Source organism: Onychostruthus taczanowskii, unplaced genomic scaffold, assembly GCF_017590055.1.
Source record: "Onychostruthus taczanowskii isolate IOZ18803 unplaced genomic scaffold, ASM1759005v1 scaffold25, whole genome shotgun sequence".
NCBI lineage: Eukaryota > Metazoa > Chordata > Aves > Passeriformes > Passeridae > Onychostruthus > Onychostruthus taczanowskii.
Window position 1 is genome coordinate 7,057,759 of NW_024499796.1, and position 18,098 is coordinate 7,075,856.

The 18,098-nt window shown below is 56.1% G+C and overlaps 2 protein-coding genes across 2 annotated transcripts in view; one reads left to right on the forward strand and one right to left on the reverse strand.

Annotated features, from left to right (window-relative positions):
• Positions 1–5,157: 5,157 nt before the first annotated feature.
• Positions 5,158–11,005, forward strand: BARHL1 (BarH like homeobox 1). Its single transcript, XM_041406933.1, has 3 exons — positions 5,158–5,608; positions 8,791–9,013; positions 10,711–11,005. Exons 1-3 carry the CDS (start codon positions 5,158–5,160, stop codon positions 11,003–11,005), a joined length of 969 nt encoding a protein of 322 aa, XP_041262867.1.
• A 4,281-nt stretch (positions 11,006–15,286) lies between these two features.
• Positions 15,287–18,098, reverse strand: part of DDX31 (DEAD-box helicase 31) — a 44,859-nt gene continuing 42,047 nt past the window's right edge. Inside the window, exon 20 of the mRNA XM_041406707.1 lies at positions 15,287–17,372. Within this exon, the coding sequence (XP_041262641.1) occupies positions 17,222–17,372 (151 nt within the window). The 3' untranslated portion in view covers positions 15,287–17,221. The remainder of the gene's footprint in view (positions 17,373–18,098) is intronic.

An 18,098-nucleotide genomic window follows, 5' to 3' on the forward strand; every position in this document is an offset into this window, starting at 1 on the left:
CAGGCCTCATTTCTTTGCCAGAAAAGCTTCCCATCAGTGCCTGATTCAGCAAAGCCATTGCCTGTGTGAAGGAATTCAAACACCTGCTTTGAGTGCTCTGCCAAACTGGGCCTCACCACAGGCACTGCCTCTGCTCTGAGGTGGCTCCAGCCAGCTCCACACTCACCCTCCTGGTGCCTGCAGTCCCTGAGGGCTGAGCCTGGCCAAGCACTCACTGAACAAACTCAAACTCTACCAACACCAACTCAACCCACAGGCTCAGTCAGGAACCAACGCATTTGGAACCCATCTACCCCCAACAGAGCATTTCACTTCAAGTAACACTTTGTTAAAAGTGCCATTATTTAAACTGTGGATCTCCACTATTACTAAAGGAATAATTGATATCTCTTACACAGTCTGCTTCTCACATCTACCATTACAGCTCAGAGTTACCAGCTTTTTAAGCCAAATTATCTCCCAATTTTCATATTCTCTCTCCCATTGGTACTTGGAAAGCTCAGGTGTGTTCACCCCAGAGCTCTGGGAGGTGGCATCTGCTGTGCTGGGCAGCCCCAACTGCATCCTGAGCTCAGGTGGATGTGCCAGCATGATTTTGCCCCCCACACCTTGGCACTGGGATTAGCCCAGCCACCAGCAGCCAAAGGACATGCAAAGCCCACACTGAGCACAGGGCTCAGTGCCCCTCAGATTTCCAGCTAAACCTTTAACCCCAAACCTCAATGAGAAGAGCTCTTTATAACATTACACTGCATTGCTCAAGATGAAACAGCAAAGTAAATTGCAAAGGCAGCTTTATTTTTTTTTACCCCTCAGGGCAAGGAAGGCTCCCCAGGAGCTGCTCCAGCATTTCCCACACCCCTCCTTAGGGCCACTTGTACCTCAGCCTGCCCTTTTATAAGGAAGGAGCTGTAACAAACTCCACCCTGCCCACACCTGAGCTGAGGGAGGAACAAAATCACCTGCTCCACACTGAGAAAACCCTGGTACGTGGTTGCCTCTTTTTGGTACAGGCTTCTAAATAAAACCCATCCAAAATAGTGAGGGGGATAACAGCAGGGCTTGCCAAGCTGGCAGAGGTGGATTATAACCAGAGACCTTCCCCACCTCCTCAGGGAAGGAGGGAGCTGGGCCTTAAGTGACTTGTCTTGCCAAAAATGACACTGTTTATGAGAGTGTGAGAAACCCAGGCACGAGGTTTGTCCTTCTGCCTGCTGGGAGCCACATCCAGCTCTCAGCCCAGCCACAGCATCCCTGTCCCCCTGCAGCAGCCACCGAGCTCCCTGGGGTGTGCTCAGGGAAGGAAGCACCTCCAGAGAGTCCTGCCGGGCTGGGAAGGGCTGGCACAGAAACAGTGTGAACCAAACTCCTGCAGAGCTGCTGCTCGGGACAGGAGCAGGAAACCAGCAAAGAAACCAGAAACCCGAAAATCATCCGACAAATAAACAAAGTGCGTTCAGGAGACACCTCTGAGTGCGGCTCAGAGCCGACGGATCTGACCACGAAATGCTGGGCAAGGTGGTGCCCCAAACGTCCCTGGTGTCACAGCTCGGATGGGCAGAGCCTGCCCTGGCACCCACCGCCCCCCGGCCGACCCTGCCCGTCCGAGCCGTGAGCCCGCGTGTCCCGGCCCCGCGCCGCCCCCGCTCCTTGTCCTGCAGTGACACCCACCGGTAACGGGCTTCCACCGCCGCTGCAGACCCCCGGCTCCTCCCCGGCTGGCTGTGCCCCCCTTGCTGCCGCTTGCCCCCACCCCGAGCCCCCCTCTCTCTCCTGCCGGTGCGTTTGGGTTACCGGAGCATCCCGGCGGAGCCCGAGCATCCCTCGCTGTTCCCGCTGGGCTCGGCCTCCCGAGCAGCCAGCCGCCCTTCAGGAGGGGTTCCTCCTTCAGCCAGACCCTTCCAGGACAGCGGGCTGTGCAGATATTTCTGGATTAACCCTTGCTCAGTCACCGTCAGAGCTCAGCAGCCCCTGGCGCAGCTGTGAAGGGGCTCCGCAGCCACCCGGGAACACCGGGGTCAGCCCTGTCCCTTGGCCCCAGGGCCAAACCTGCGCTGGTGACAGGAACCAGGAGAGCCCAGCACCCGGCAGGGTGGGAACAGCAGCTCCCAAAGCTGCCACGATCCTAAATCCACACTGGATTGTGACTGAGGCTTGTGAGGAGGTGACTGTGAATGCAGTTGGCATCAGGGGTCTCCTCCTGGCTGATTGTTTGTGAGCAGGAACAGTCTGGAAATCGGGGTTTAAGGGCAGGCACACAGAGGGAAGGAGTGTGCACTGGTCTGTGATCTGTGCACAGGATTTCCTGTTTCTGCTGGGAGCCAAAGAAAAATCCTTGGATCCCCACCTGTCCAGGGTCTGGTGATGTAGGACATGGGCAGAATGGGGCACATTTCTGCCTTGGGGAGTGTAGCTCTGAAACAACTTAATAAAACAATAGCATTAATAATAATAATAGTAATAATAATTTTAGTGTCATTAGAACATGAGTAGCAGTGCATCTGTAGCTGCTGGGAGCCCCAAGTGTGGCCTAGGAGTGACATATGTGTCCCCAGGGCCTTGGCTGGGCATGGCACCTGCTCTGGGAGAAGGGCTGTACCCCACAATCAAATACTCCCAAAACCTTGCACATCGTCAGGAAGTTGGTCTCATCTGGGTGTTTTTTTCAAGAGCAAGCCTCACCAGCCCAAACCTGTCCCTGCATGGCTGATCCAAATCCTGATCCTAATCCCACTCCCAGCCCTGCTGCCTTTCCCAGTCCCGTTCCTGGTCCCAAATAAAACCTCAGCGCTGGTCCTGATCCCAGTGCAAATTTCCAACCCAAATGTGGTCTCCTGGTTGAACAGGGAGGCTCCCAGAGCCCAAGAACCAACACAAGCACTGCCGGGAGCTGCCAAACCCCATCGGGGTCTCAGCACCATTTCTCACCAGCACCACTTCCTGCACACCCATTGCTCTGCCCCGGTCCAAAGGGACACTTGGCCCAGCCCCGTGGATGGGGGACACTGACCTGGCCCCCATCCACATCCACATCCCGGCTCTCTGTGCTGGGAGGGAGACAGGGCAGAGCAGCAGCAGGAACCCCTCAGCAGGGGCAGGGAGGCTGAGCAGCCCTCAGCACGAGGTGGGGACAGGCTGGGACCGGGGCTGGTGATGCTGATTTTGTTCCTGGGCTTGTCCTCCTCTAAAGTTCTTTTGTTCCGCTGCCCCGATCGCAGCCGGCCCCGAGCTGCAGGGCCGAGGGCAGGAGGCGCTGGGGGCCCTGCCTGCGCCGCTGCCCGACAGCTGGCAGCCGGGCTTCCCCAGGGGGGCTCTCCCCTCCTTGGTCGCCTCCAAGCTGCCGGCCAAGGGCGGCTTTGGAAGAGGGACAAGATGCAGCTGACTGGCCGGGAAGGTGGGAAACAGAAGAAATCGAGTATTTGAGAAATAACCAGCGACATCGCTTTAAAGTGACGCAGCTTCACGCACCCGGCTGTGGACATTTTCCTATCGCCGCGGCGAAGGTTCTATCCACGGGAAAAAAACCCTAAATAAATCCTCGAGGAGACAGCAACCAGTCTGACCGCCAGGAAGGTGGGAATCCTGCGTGAGCCTCTCCAGCCTGGGAGAACAACAGCAAACCCCCGACGGGGCGGGAGGGAGGAAAGTTGGTGTCCCCGGCAGAACCGGGCAGGACGGGGCAGCCCTGCCTGAGGCCATCGGTGTTTTATTTAAAATGCGATTGACGGCAGAAAAAATCCGCTCAGAGCGCGGTCCGTGCCCAGTTTTACCAGCGGGTACCGCGGCTGGGCGCTGGCAGAGCGGTGCCCGCTCCTCGCCGCTCCGGCAGCGCTGGGCGGGGGTCGCGGCTGCCCCGGCGGCCCCGTGGACCTCTCTGCTCGGCCACAACCGATTTCCAGGGCATGCAACGAAATTCGCAGCTCCGAGGCTCATCTCGGGCTCAGAGCAGCCGCCTCAGTGCTGTGGGGTTTGGGAGGTTTCGGTGCTTTTTCGTTCCCTTTTTTTTTTTTTTTTTTTTCTATTTTTTATTTTTCCTGAATTTTTTGTTTTTAATTTTAACGCCCAGCAAAACTTTCCCTGCTCGGGAGGGAGCGGCAGATCAGCTAATTGCGGGGGGAAACGCACAGAAAGCAGCAACCCCTCGATAACCCACCCAACCCACACCCCCCCCTCCCTCCGCGGCTAATCATCCCATTAAGAGCCCCATCAGCGGGATAATGACAGCAAAAGAGGGCGGAAACCGCCCGGAAAGCGCGAGGATCCGGACCACAATTAATTCCCGTTAATCAAGCCCCGAGGTGTCGCCTGTTGGGGAGTGACACCCCCCAAAACGCCGGGCGGCCAATGGGCGCGTTCACACGGGTGGGTGGGGGGTGCGGGGGTCCCCCAGCCGGAGCTGCCCAAGTTCAGCTTTTTCTCCCCATTTCCCCCGTTCCCCCCCGGGGAGGGCGCGGCTCTCCCGCCGCTGTCCGAGGTGCTGAAGGCACCGGAGCGGCTCCGGCGCTGTCCGAGGTGCTGCGGGCTCCGGAGTGACTCCGGTTTTCCCCCCGGAGCTGTCCGAGGTGCTGGCGGGGAAGGGGGGCGCCGCGGCGGCCCGGCGACTGGCCACCCCCTCCGCCCTCCCCTCGCCCTTCCCCATTGATTTCTGGATCATTAAGTGGTTAAGGCGCTGCGAAGCCTTCACTATCGATCGCTGCCTCCCCACCTCCGGCTGGGAGCCCCCGGGCTGCCCCCCAGCCCCGCGCCGCCGCCGCTCCGGGCACGGGTGGGGTGGCCGGGACCCCGGGTGAGGTTGGGGTCCGTCCCCCCTCACCCCACCCCCTTCGCGGCCAAAGTTTGACTCTGCCTCCCTCTCCCCCCCTCTCCTGTCTGTCTGTGAGTGCAGCTGGGCGCGATGCTGAAGACGGAGCAGCCCTGGATCTAACGCGCGGCGCCTCGGAGAGCCTTGCAGCAATTGTTGCCCGGATCCCAGACTGAACTTTGCTCCTTTTTTTTTTTTTTTCCTTTTTACCTCGTTTTTATTTTTTTTCCTTTTTTTGTTTTCGTTTTGTTTTTTTTTGTTTTTACCTCCTGTTATTGTTAATTATCATTATCAACCCGCTTCCGCCGCGCCCTCCCCGCCAATGCCCGTGTGAGCGCCGGCACCTCGCAGGGGCCATGGAGGGCTCCACCGGCTTTGGGATCGACTCCATCCTCTCCCACCGAGCCGGCAGCCCGGCCGTGCCCAAGGGGGACCCGCTGGTGGGGGACGGGCGGTCCCCGCTGGAGCTGAGCCCCCGTTCCGAGGGCAGCAGCGGGTGCCCCTCGCCCCGCTCCCCGGGCCGCGAGTGCCTGGAGGCGGCGGCGCCGCGGCCGGGCCTGGATGCGCATCTCCAGCCGGGACAGGTCTCGGCTCCCTCGCAGTCCCGGACCGTCACCTCCTCCTTCCTCATCAGAGACATCCTGGCCGACTGCAAGCCCCTGGCAGCCTGCGCGCCTTACTCCAGCACCAATGGACCTCACGGCGGGCAGGAGCCGGCGGGCAGGATTCCCACCAAGCCCGGCGAGGATTTTAGGGAGAAAATGGAAAAAAACACCAGCAGCTCCTCATCGGACTCGGAGTACAAAGGTAAGAGCGGCTCAGCCCGCTGGGCTGTGCGGACCCGCAGCCTGCGGCGGCCCGGGAGCCTCCCGGAGCTCTGGGATCTCCCTGCCCCGCTCAGGGCGGGTCGCGGCATCGGTGGCCCCCGGAATGACAGAGGGGTCCGCGCCAACTTGGGGAAACTTGGGGGTTCGGGGCTCGGTGGGGCTCGGCCCGGTGGAAGGGGTTGGGGCGATCGGCGCTTCATGGAACGCGCCCGGGGGATGCTCCGGGGCCGCCTTCCGCCGCAAAGATCCGGCTCTGCCCTTCCACCGCCGGGAAAGGAGCAGCGGAGACGGATTTCTGCCTGCGGGGGAAAAAAAAAAAATGAAAAAAATAAAAAGAAAAACCAAAACAAACAAACCAAAACAGAACCGTAATAAAATAATCACGTAATTGCCGGGTATTTCCCCTGCTCCGGTGAGAAACGAGCAAGCCGGTCGGCGGGGTTTGATTCGATTGTTGTTATTTGGGTTATTATTTTGGAAATCGTTCAAAACCGAGCAGTGCAGACAGGGAATCCCGGGCCGCATCCACAGCGCCGGCGGGGCGTGGGGAGGATGCGGGGGATGCTCAGCCCGGGCAGGGGGCTTCGGCCTCCCGGGCCCCCGCAGCCCCTTGCCGGCCTCCCCCTGCGGCAGTCGGGGCAGGGAGAGGCACAGGAACAGCACGGGGGGGTTTGGGGTCAGACCTGGCCCCTCGGAGCAGTTTATCCCGGCTGCCTTCTCCCACCCCACCCTCATCACCTCTGCAGAAACTTTTCTCCGGGAAAACTGTTCGCCGGCTGTTTGCGAGGGAAAGGAGAGGGAATCCATCCAGCCGGGCGGAGAACAAGGAGGTGATGGCATCTTGAGGGGCCGCTGAATTTGGGGGGATTGGCAGGAAAAAAGGGGGACAGGCTGAGCGCCGTCCCGGCTACAAATGCACCCTGGGCTCGCCCGGAGCCGCTGGGCTGAAATCTGATTCATGGAGGAAAAAATATTCACCCAACTAAAGCCTCAAAGGCGGCGGCAGGCTCTGGACATCCAGAGGGAGATCCACTCAGGCTCTGGACATCACGGGGCGATTTCCACTCCTAACGAAGGATGGAGCCCGGGCTCGGGGCCGGGGCTGGGAGTGCCCCGGGGGGAAGCATCGGCCCCAGCGCCCTGCGGGGCCGGCAGCGCCGCGATTCCCTCCTTGGCTGTTTGTTGTCACCCGGCCCGAATTCCTGCAGCTCTTCTCCCCCCGCCCCAAATCGCGAAAGAAGCGAGGGGAGAGAAGAAAAGCGGGTTCTCTGCAGCCCCTGAGCCGGCCGAGCCCGGCCCGGGGGTTCGGCTTTGGGTGGGGGTCGTTTCCCGGAGCCCCTCGGCTCCTCTCCCGTCCCAGCCACGGCCACGCTGCAAATGCCGTTTAAATGGGGGGAAAAAATCCTTTAAATTGCTGGGGAAACACCGCTTAAATGGGGCGCAAAAAAAAAAAAAATAAAAATCCACTGCTTAAATGAAAGGGGAAAAATACTGTCGAAGCGGAGGAAAAAAGGAAAAAAAAAAAAAAACAAACAAAAAACAAAATCAGTTTAAATGGGGAGGAAACCACAGTTTAAATGAGGGGAAACCCCAGCATCAATGGAGGAGTGAAGATCCCCGCTCCCAGAGCGATCCTTTTTGTGCCGCTTTGGAAACAGCCTTTCCTGGGGCAAAACGCCCCAGATTTACTCCGCAAAGGGGCTGCGAAGCTCGGCCTAACCCCCGGCTGCGAAAGTGCCGGAAAACCCTAAAATACATATTTTTATATGTATATATTTAATTTTTTTTAAGCTAGGGGTAGCCAGGGGCAGGTCCGGACCGAGCAGGGAAGCCGTCGCCGCCGTTCCTGCGGCCCTTTGGCGAGCAGGAACTTTTTTAGGAGCCGAGGATCAGCCCAGGGGCCGGGGGGGATTTTCCTGCTCGGGATGCGAGAGGCCAGACCCGCTTTACTTCGCGAAAAAGTCCTACAAACTTTGGGGCCGTTCCCGGGAGAGAGCGGGGCCGATGCCCCTGCCCGCTTCCCCGGGAACCGGGGCCGGATCTCCCCGCCCGAGGATCATCCCCGGCTCCTTCTGCCCGCTCGGCCAGAGCCAGGATTTCTGGTTGAAGGGTTTCACTCCCCGGTGGCTCAATTAACCGGATTATTGTCTTCCTACAGAGAGAAATCAGCTCGCGTTCGGCTCCAGCCTTGTCCCTGCTCACCCCCGCCACCAGCAAATTTAACATAAACCCCTGCAAAAAACCAAAATCATAAACACGAACGCCGCCGATTTGTATAAATCGAACCTATTTGCTCCATAATCTCCTCCAGGAGGGTGGAGAAGGCGAGCACAAGCAGGAATTTATTTTCCCCCTTTTATTTTTGTTGCTGCTCCGTAATTTTTCCATCACCTTCCAACATTTTGCGGCGTAAATTCCCGCATCGCTCCGCCGGCGCGTATGTACCGACCGCGCTAGAGAACCGTCACCAACCCCTCTCGTTCGGCCTTTTTTAAAGATAAATAACAGCCCGGGCAGGGGTTTGTGAACTCCTTTTCTCAGTATTTCGTTGTACGTCCTGGAGAAGGGAGGTTTGCTCCGTGCCCCGGCAGCATCCCCGGAAGGACGGAGGCTTCTCCGCGGAGGGGAGAGGCAGGACCAGCACGGCAACATTCCCCTCCAAAAAAAAATGTGAAATGTGGCTCGCAATTTACGGGTTTGGTTGGTTTGTTTGGGTTAAAAAAAAAAAAAAAAAAAAAAAAAAAAAGAAAAGAGAGAGAGAAAGGTAGATAGAAAAAAAAAAAAAAAAAGAAAAAGAAAAAAAAATTTAAAAAATCAAGCATCGAGAAAGATTTTGAGTTTGGGGGAATACGCCCAGAGGAAGGTCCTGCCCCGAGAGAAATGAGGGGGATCGGGGGGTCTGGGCAGGAGGGCGGCGGGGCCGGTCCGGGGGTTCTCCCGGCACAGTCCGGCGTTCCTGCTCCGATCCCAGACCCTCGGGACGGGGAAAAGCCGGGCCCTGCTCGGGGAGCCCCTGAGTTACCCCTGGCAGTCGGGGTTAAAATTTACGGGGGTGCAGAGCAAACGTGCCGTGAGCCCCGCTCGGAGCCGAGCCCTGCACTGGGTCACCCCCTGTGCTGAGGGTAATTCCCTTCCTGCTCTGACCTGGCCTCTTTTCCTCAGTGAAAGAAGAAGGGGACCGAGAGATCTCCAGTTCCCGGGACAGTCCCCCGGTGCGGCTGAAAAAGCCGCGCAAAGCCCGCACCGCCTTCACCGACCATCAGCTGGCCCAGCTGGAGCGCAGCTTCGAGAGGCAAAAATACCTGAGCGTGCAGGACAGGATGGAGCTGGCCGCCTCCCTCAACCTCACCGACACGCAGGTGAAAACGTGGTACCAGAACAGAAGGTAAAAATGCACCGTTCCCTCCTGCCCACAGCGCCGGGATCCCGCCCTGCTCCCCTCCCCGGCTGCGCACCCCCAAACCAGGCAGGGCTTTTGCACCCCACAACCGCCCTGTCCCTCCGGTACCGGGACAGGAGCGATGTCCGGCCCGTCCCCGCCTCTCCCGGGACTTTTTACCCCAAAGCCAAGGGGAGAAAAGAGATGCCGAGGCAGGGCGGGAGGGGGCAATCCGTGCCCCCAGCCCCGGAGAGGCAGGAGCGGGCTTCCAGCTAAACACAACAGCATAACACATCGGCCCATTAATAATAGATACCAATTACTGCTTTGGGCATCAATAATTAACACCCTTTACAGTAATTACACAATTATTATTATGATGAATAATTTACTGGTGGAAATAGGTTTAGCGCTTCAGCGACAAATCTGTGAAAGGGCTGGCGACGCGGTGGCTTCGGTGGGTTTGTCCCGACAGCGCCAGCCCCGAGCATCGCCGCCGCCACCAAACGAGGAGCAGCCCCCGCCCTGTCCTCTCGCTCGTTCCAGGGTTTTACCCTCCCTCCCCATGGTTTCCAGTCCCGCTTCTCCATCTGCAAAGATCTCCCCACGTTGGGGCTTTGGGGAAGTTTAGGGGCGGCGGGGGAGGCTGTGATCATCCCTCCTCTCCCCAAATCCCTCCTGCAAGGACACGCCAGAGCCGAAATTGAGCTCCCAGCCCTTCCCCAGCCAGCCCGGCCCGCCGGCAGCGTGATCCTGGGGCCGGGCTCCTCCACGAGATCCGGCACACACACATGGATATATATATTTTTAATACATTTATATATATATACACATGCCTATACCGATATATACGCATATAAAAATATACCCTTACGTACACACATCTATATCTATGTGTATTTAGACACAGATATATACATACATATATATATATAAATATAAATATATATATATATATATACACACACACATATGTATATATATATGCCGCACGATATATACGCGTATAAAAATATACTCTTACATACACACATCTATATCTATATATATGTGTATTTAGACATAGATATATACATATAAATATATATACACACACACACACACATATATATATATATGCCGCAAACGAATTCCCCGGGACCCTGCCCCACGCCTGTCCCCCCGCGGGACTCCCGCAGCCTCCCGAGCGGCCGGGCCCGGCACCGGCAGCCCCGGCCCGGGGAGAGGGTCCCGGAGCACCGCGGTGATCGCAGCATCCGCGCTCGCCTCACGGATCCCCCGTGTCACCCTCGGGTCGTGTGACAATCTGGGATTTACACCCCCAGGAAGGGACTGAATTTCTGTCGCGATTCTTATCGCCGGGATTCTCATCCCGCCATTGGGTCCCAGCCGGGCTGTGGCTCCGGTGCTCCCGGGAAAGCTCCGTGGGAGCTCACACCGGGATGCCGCGGCGGGACCGCCAGGGAGATGAGCTCCCTGCCCACATTAACGGGGTCTGCATCCCGTCCCGTTAAATCCCACCACATCCCGGCCCATCCCTGCCCCACAGGAGAGGCCGGCCCTGGGAGCCAGCGGTGGGAGCGGGGATGCTCAGTGAGAGCAGAGCCCGGGGAAAGGGGGTGTGCAAAGGGTAAAAAGAGCCCGGGAGCGGCTTTGGGAGCATCCTCCCCTCCTTGACCCCTTCTCTCGACTTGCCCCTCCAGGACCAAGTGGAAAAGGCAGACGGCGGTGGGCCTGGAGCTGCTGGCTGAGGCTGGCAACTATTCAGCCCTGCAGAGGATGTTCCCCTCGCCCTACTTCTACCCGCAGAGTTTGGTCTCCAACCTGGACCCCGGCGCCGCCCTCTACCTGTACCGCGGACCCAGCGCGCCGCCCCCCGCCCTACAGAGACCCTTGGTGCCCCGCATCCTCATCCACGGACTGCAGGGCGGCAGCGAGCCCCCGCCGCCCCTGCCCCCGCTGCCCGGCGTCCTGCCCCGGGCAGCGCAGCCCCGGTGAGCCCCGGTGAGCCCCGCCGGGCCGGGGGGCTGGAGGGGGCCACCCCACACCTCTGGGGCCGCGAGCAAGAGACAGACTCCCGCTCATCCCCAAATATATATATATATATATATATATAAAATTATAAATGAAACCACCCCCTCCTTTTTTTAAAGTAATATATAAAGAATGCAAGAATCAAAGGACAGGCTTGGCAGGACGGAGCGGGCAGAGCTGCCCCTCACCCCGCGGGGCACTCGCCACCTTCACCCCCTTGTGCCCCCGACGGGCAGCGGGGCCGCTGCGTGTGCCCCACCTCGGCACGGGATGGGGCCGGATGCTCCGGGGGGGCTTCGCCTCTCCGCCCCCTCCCCCGGAATAATCAGGGGAGCCGAGCCACACCTGCCACGGGGGGCTCCGGGGAGACCCCTCCCCGCTTTCTCCGGCTCCCCGAGCCTGGGGCAGCGCTCCCGCCGCCGGGAGGGACCGCGGGGTGGCCCGGGCCGGTGGCCCCAGCGAGACTTTGGGACGTCCGTAACTTAAATTTAAACTTTAAAAAAAAAAAATTAAAAAAAGAAAAAAAGAAAAAAAAAAAACGGTGGAATGTAAATACGGTGCAAAATGTATATGAATTATTTATTTGTGAACCCTGAGGGCGTATTTGTGTAAGTGATTCTTGTCAGTCTGTATCCCGGGGCCGGCCCGGCCGGGCTGGGGGCGCTGGCGGTGGTCACCGCGCTGGGCACTGTGGTAGCACTTGCAGCTGAAAAATAGGATTCTGTCACTAACAGCTCAACAAAACATGGAAGTCACAGCATTCTTCTCATATGTCTAACTGAGACAATGAAACTGTGGGGCGCCGCGGCCGCTCCCGTTCCCCCTCTTTTTTTTTAAATGTGGAAATAAAACTTCTTTACAAACAAACGGGTCTCGCCTCCGCCGGCCCCTTCTTCCCCTCCCGCTTGTTTGCTCTGGCGGAACGGCCCCGCCGAGGGAAAGGGAAAAGCAAAGAGGAGTTTTCCCACCTCCCATCGCACGGAGCCCCCTGCTCGCCGGGCTCGGTGTCCCCCCGGGGCTCGGTGTCCCCCCGGGGCTCGGTTCCAGTGCCGGCATGCGGGACCGGCCACGGGAGCGGCGGGGGGAACCGGGGCAGCCCGGCGCGGTGATAGCCGCGACTCCGGTGAATTAATAACGCTAATCTTAAGTGTATAATTGCCTAAAGTGCTTTAAATGATCGCTTTGGAAAATGGATTGTTTCCACCCTTTAAAAGTGTCGCTCATCTGGCCGCGGCCAGCGGGCCCGGCAGCTGGTGCCCGGGACAGCCGGGCAGCGGCTCCCGGCTCGGGGAGCCGACAGATGGGCTGCGGCTCCCCCCGGCCCCGGCCGCTCCCCCCGGCGGGCCCGGCTGTCTGCGGAGCCCCCCCCGGCACCCACCGGCCCTCCAGATCCCCCTCCCCGGCTCCCCGGGCCGGGGCCCAGCGCGGTGCCCCCGGGCCGGCTCCGTGCCGGGAGCTTTGCCCCGGAACCCCGAGCGCCGCGATTGTCGGCTCGGCCAAATGCGCAGCCACGCCTGGGGGCCAGAGCCCCGGCCTTTGTGGATGGGCCGGCTCTTTGCATGTGAATGGCGGAGTTTGGTAAATCCCCGCGCCTCGGCTGGGCGAGGAGGAGGAGGAGGAGGAAGGGGAGGGGGTCGCTCCCGGCTCGGGGTTAATGAAGTGGGAAAGGAGTCTTTCAGAGAGGCCTGCAAACAACCCCCTCCCCGGGCAACAACCCCCGTCCCAAATCCTACATGGATTGACTTAAACCCAGGGGATAAGTGCTTTAAATTAATCTCATTGAATAAGAATGAGGCCAAACAAAACTCTTTAAAATCATATTAAAAATCTATCAAAGGACAACTTGCAGTGGGTGTGCTTTTCATTTTGTGAGCGCAAAGGCAAGGAGCATACAGCAACCTTCCTCCCATTTACACAGCAGGAATGTGAATCAAAGACATTCTCTAATATTTAATTGTCCTTGTAGCCGTAGCAGATTCCTCCTCTTACATTAATGAAGTACAAGGCTTCGTTACACGTTTGTAATTGCAATATTTAAATTTGCCATTTCACATCTGGAAGGAGCTGGAAACTCCCCTGTACCAGTGGAGCCAGCACCATAACACGGTGCCAGGGTCCAGTTTGTGCTAGGAGCATGGTAGGAGAGAGCAGGACAGAGTCCCGAGGAATCCTCTGCCCTGGGAAGGAGAATGGGTGTGGTGGGTGGAAAGAAAGCAGAGGGGACAGGAGGGCTGGAGCTGCTGCTGCCAGGGAGATCTCACAGCAGAGTCAAGCTTCAAGATAAAACAGTTTAGGGAAGACACCACAGGCTCTAAGCAGAAGCAGCACACTTGCCACATGAACAGCATTGTGTGTGGGAGGATCTCAGCAGCCTCAAACCCTGCTGGAGGACCAACCTCACCTCCAGCCTGTGTGCAGGGACTGAGATGGGAGCTGGTGTCCCTCAGCAGAACCCACCAGCACTGGCCCTGCACCTACAGCAGCCCCTGAGCAGGCTGGAAATGTTTCCAGAGGATGGTGCCAGGTGGGCAGAACCCTGGCAAAGCCCCAGGAGTAGGACAGGCTGTGCTGAGTTGAAATTATATGAAGCAAAAAAATGGAACAGTACAGAAGCACCAGTCCCAGCAGGGAAACTTCTGGGTGTTGCAGCAGTTCTGCTCCAGGGATTTCTCCAGGGTACAAAGCCCAACAGACAAGCTGCTGCTGCTGGTTGGGTTCTGTCAGCTCCAGGCTCTGGATCCAGAGGGTGCAGTGGGTTTGCCAGGGCCAAACACAGCCCTGGCTCTCAGGTCCCTTCCAGGCATTTACCCAGCTCAAGGGCCACCTTCCTCCTGTCCTGGCACAGCTTTAACCAGGACCAGCACCCTCAGCACAGCCACAGCAAGAGCTGCTCTGCTGGACATGCCAGCACACACAAAGCCATTGCAATCAGCAGAATTGCTTCTAGCCAAGATACTCCATGGCTTCATCTGAGCACCAAACCAAACCATGTCAGAATGCAAAGCCCAGAGCACTGCTGCTTTTCCTGCCCTCTCCCAGGTTTATGGGGAAAACAAGGTGTTGTGCACAGAGAGGTTCTGCTGCTTCCTACCCTGCTTTCAGCAGGTGTTCTCAGCAGCCAGGGCTGGTCCTGTGTCTGACCCAGCCCCTGGGGTTTAACTGTGACCCCTGCCCCAAGGTGACCTCCTCGCTTTTTCCTAACCCAAAGCCTTGCAGTGTGAGCTCAAGGTGCTCCAGCTGCAGAGGAGGATGTGAGCTCCTTCCACAGGTAAAGGACACAGAGCCAGAAGACAGCTGAGAAAACACAAGAGCATCTCCTGCAATCTCAGGGTGTGAGAGCAGGGAAGGCAAACCCAGCTAAGCCTGGTCTGACTCACAAGCAGCTTTGTAGAAAAGTTACACAGTGCCACTATTTCCAGACCAAACCCAGGGGCTTTTGGGCTGCAGGGCAGTGAGGCCCTTGCCCTCCACCACAATCCAGACAAGCCAAAGGGACCAAAGCCAAAACCAAAGCTGCAGTTCCACCAACACTGCCAAACCCAGCTCCCCTCCCCTGCCAGCTGTGCAGGCAGCTCCCACCCAGCCAAGACCCCTTCAGCACCACCACGTACCTCAGGGCAAGAGGAGACAAATTCAGGAGAAGTTCAGGGCAACATCCACCTGCTCCATGCCACGGGAATCCACTGACACCACCGGCTGCTCCTCTGGCATTTGGGTGCTCAGAGGATTTGGGAAGCTCTGCACACACAACAGCCTGGTCCTGCTGCACGTGGTGATTTGCAGCTGGTGGAAATGATGGAACCCCAGAGCAGCTCACAGCTCCAAACACCACACCCTGCCCTGCCTGAATGAAAGGGGGATTTGGGTGAAATCAACCCCAAACCTACCAGGTTCTTACTGAATTGAGTGGTGCACAAGGGTGAAGCCAGCTCAGAGCCAATCTGGAGCTGCCCAAGTGTAAATAAGGGCACAATTTGACTCCTGCCCACCCAGCCACAACTCAAACACCTTTTTCTCATCAGCTTTCAAGTTTATTAGGAGAAAACTCAGGTGCAATGTGCATTTAACTTCAGGTGCATGTGTACTTCTTTTAACACTCTCTTATTCAACAATCTCCTCCCCTCTCTCTTTCCCTAATCACTCAAGCAATCAAGCCCTATCTGCTACAGATGGTGAAGCTGAAAGAAAAAGGCACTCTTAATATTTTTTAAAAATCACTTTATTCATCATAACCATTTGTACAGTTTCATGCCCAGTTAATACAGGCAGCAATGAGATCTCCTGGTGTCTCTCACCTATGTGCTGTTGGCCTTTTTTTCCTACTATTGTGAATTTGCCAATAGTCCCTATTAATTCCTATGTGACAGTCAGCCAGGAGAAGGTCATGTACTTTCCCTTCATGCACCAGATCATTCCCAAACTTACACTCTCTGCATCATTCTGAGTCATTTTCATCCTCAGGGGTTTCTTTTCTGTTTAAGTTGACATTTGCCTTAAACCTGATTGCTCTTCCAAATAGTTCTCATAACAAAATCAGGTGGGCTTTGTTATTTTATTTTAATCCAGTAAATGTTTGTAACTTCATTCTCTTTGAAAAATCATGGTTAATTTGATATTGGAGCCTTTCTATCATCTTTCATAAGTGTTGAAAAAAGTATTGCAGTGAAATTGAAGTGTTTGATAATTGCCTGGGAGGAAATAAAAATTCTGGTTTCAAAAGTTACCTTCACTCCAGAAATTAAATACTTTGGGGCTGATTGCTGCTCTCCTACAATCCTTTGTATGACTCACTACAGCCCAAAGTAGGTGCCCTCAATTCTGCATTTACCAGGCATCATTTTCATCTGTTTACACTCCTTTTTCAGTACTTTTCTTCCTTCTGACATCTGAAATTGCCACTATTTGAGCACTTTCTGTTCCTGCATTAAACATGCCTGGCTCAGGTCATGGTGGGCTGCTCTTCCTCATCCCTTTCCTCAAGGAAGACAGAAGCAAGGAGCACAAATTTGTGTTTTGGCTGGGTTTGTGCTGTTCTCACCTGTGCCCTGCTTGGTGCTTGTGCTCTAGGAGGGGCTGGAAGAAGCAGAGGGACATGGAGAGGGACAGGGGGGGCTCACCTGCAGGAGCTGGGAAATGACCTGCAGGCTTTGGGGGCACCTTCCCACTCACAGTGGGAAAATTTGGGTTTCATTTCACCCACTGTGGTGAACAAGTGCCAGTCTCAGCACACTGGGGGCCACCCTGCATCCCTTTTCCCAGTGTCCCAGTTCTCTGATGGGAACAGGATGGATGGCAAATGGGAAAAGCAAGAAGTGAAATCCATTAGCTCAAGGCAGAGAACCCCAAAAGGCTGGGTCATGAGTGGCAAGGGTTTGCAAGAACCTGCAAAGGCTTTAATGTTCAGAGAGGTGAGCCATCTCAGACTCCCTCTGTGTTACATAATCAGGAATGACAGCACGCTGCAGGCAAGGAGAAGTTTGGAGACTGCTGGATTCCACTCTGGTTCCTTCCCACAGTGACAATGTTTGTTCCTAGGAGCTCTGACAGGGAGTTCTGTGCCCATGAGCTCCAAAGGGACTGTGTGTCACTGCACTGAAGAGCTCTCCACAATCCTGCCACTGGCATCCCTGCAGGTGGCAATTCTGACCAACAGTGACCAGGGACAGACCTTGCCCAGCGCACAGAGGACATGAGAGGAGGTGGCAGCAGTGTGGCTTCATTACCTGAGACAGGAGCAGAAGTGCTCCCTGTACAGTGACAGGGCACAGGGCAGATTCCCCTCTCCATGGTGCTCCTGGGACACCTCCCCTGCCATGTTCACCTGGGTTGTGGAGTGTTCCTGTAACACAAAAGCACCTCCTGCCTGCCCAAACTTGTCTCACTTTCATGTTGCACACACATCACGATTCTCTGAAAATCATATTTAGCCTTTTTTTTTATTTCTGTTGCTAAAAAAACATCTTCAGGAGGCCACATTCAATTGCAGCAGTACAGCAGGACACACCTAGGCTCCATTCCACTTGGACCTATGGAATGAAGGGGAGGAGGCCAAGATCCCCAGGATCCCTCCCACATTTGCCTGATAAATTGAAACACTCCTCAGTTGATTTGGCAGGTCACCCTGACCCCCAGCTGAGGCACTCAAGCAGCTTTTACAGCCAATGACTGGAAGGGCCTGGCTTATGTTGGAATCTGCTGGTTGCCAGCTTTTCTCTGCTTTTTCTTCTTCTTCTTGACCTTGGCTCCAGCAGTGTCCATCCCACTGGAATATTCAGAGCACAGGAGCTCAGCAAGGCGGCGTTTGCTGTGGGTCTTCTTGAGCAGCTCAGACCTGGGCAGGGGGAAGAGCACAGGAATTCAGGAATTCAGGAACTGAGAACCCCTTCTCCTGCTGGGTGGGTTCCTGCAATGCCACTGACAGTTGCACATTAGAGAAGGAGCAGCTCCCTTTCCTTGAGGCTTGATTTGAAATTCTGCCTCGTGCAAAATTAGGTATTGTTGTGACAGGTTTCCACAAAGGTGGCAAAATAGCACGGCGTTTTTCAAAGCAAGCCTTTGTTCTGTACAAATGCTCTTGCAGGGTGGTGGGGAGAAGGAGGAAAGCTTGTGTGCCTGAAGGCTGATGAGTGAGGTGACACAGCAGTTTGGAACTAATAATAATAATGATAATAATAATAATAATAATCCTAACAGCCCAATGACATTGAACAATGGAAACATTTTATAAACACAGCTTAAATCCAGAGCTTGAAAACACAACTCCCTCCCAAATAAACCAGGGGAAAATCAGAATATCATGAGTCTAAACCCAACAGATCCAACAAATTTTCTTTTCTTGTAGTGTCCTGCAGCCATCACATGCACCTCACAGCCTCCCTCTCCAGAGACTGGTTTTTGCAAGAGTAGCTGCATTTTGCATGGCCACCAAACTCCAACATGGATGTCCCTGCAGCCCTAAACTGCCAGCTATAAATATAAAAACCCACTCAGCATTTTCCCACCATGGGTTCTGCCACTGTCCTGCTCTACAACCTTGGGCAAAGCTCACCCTCAGTTA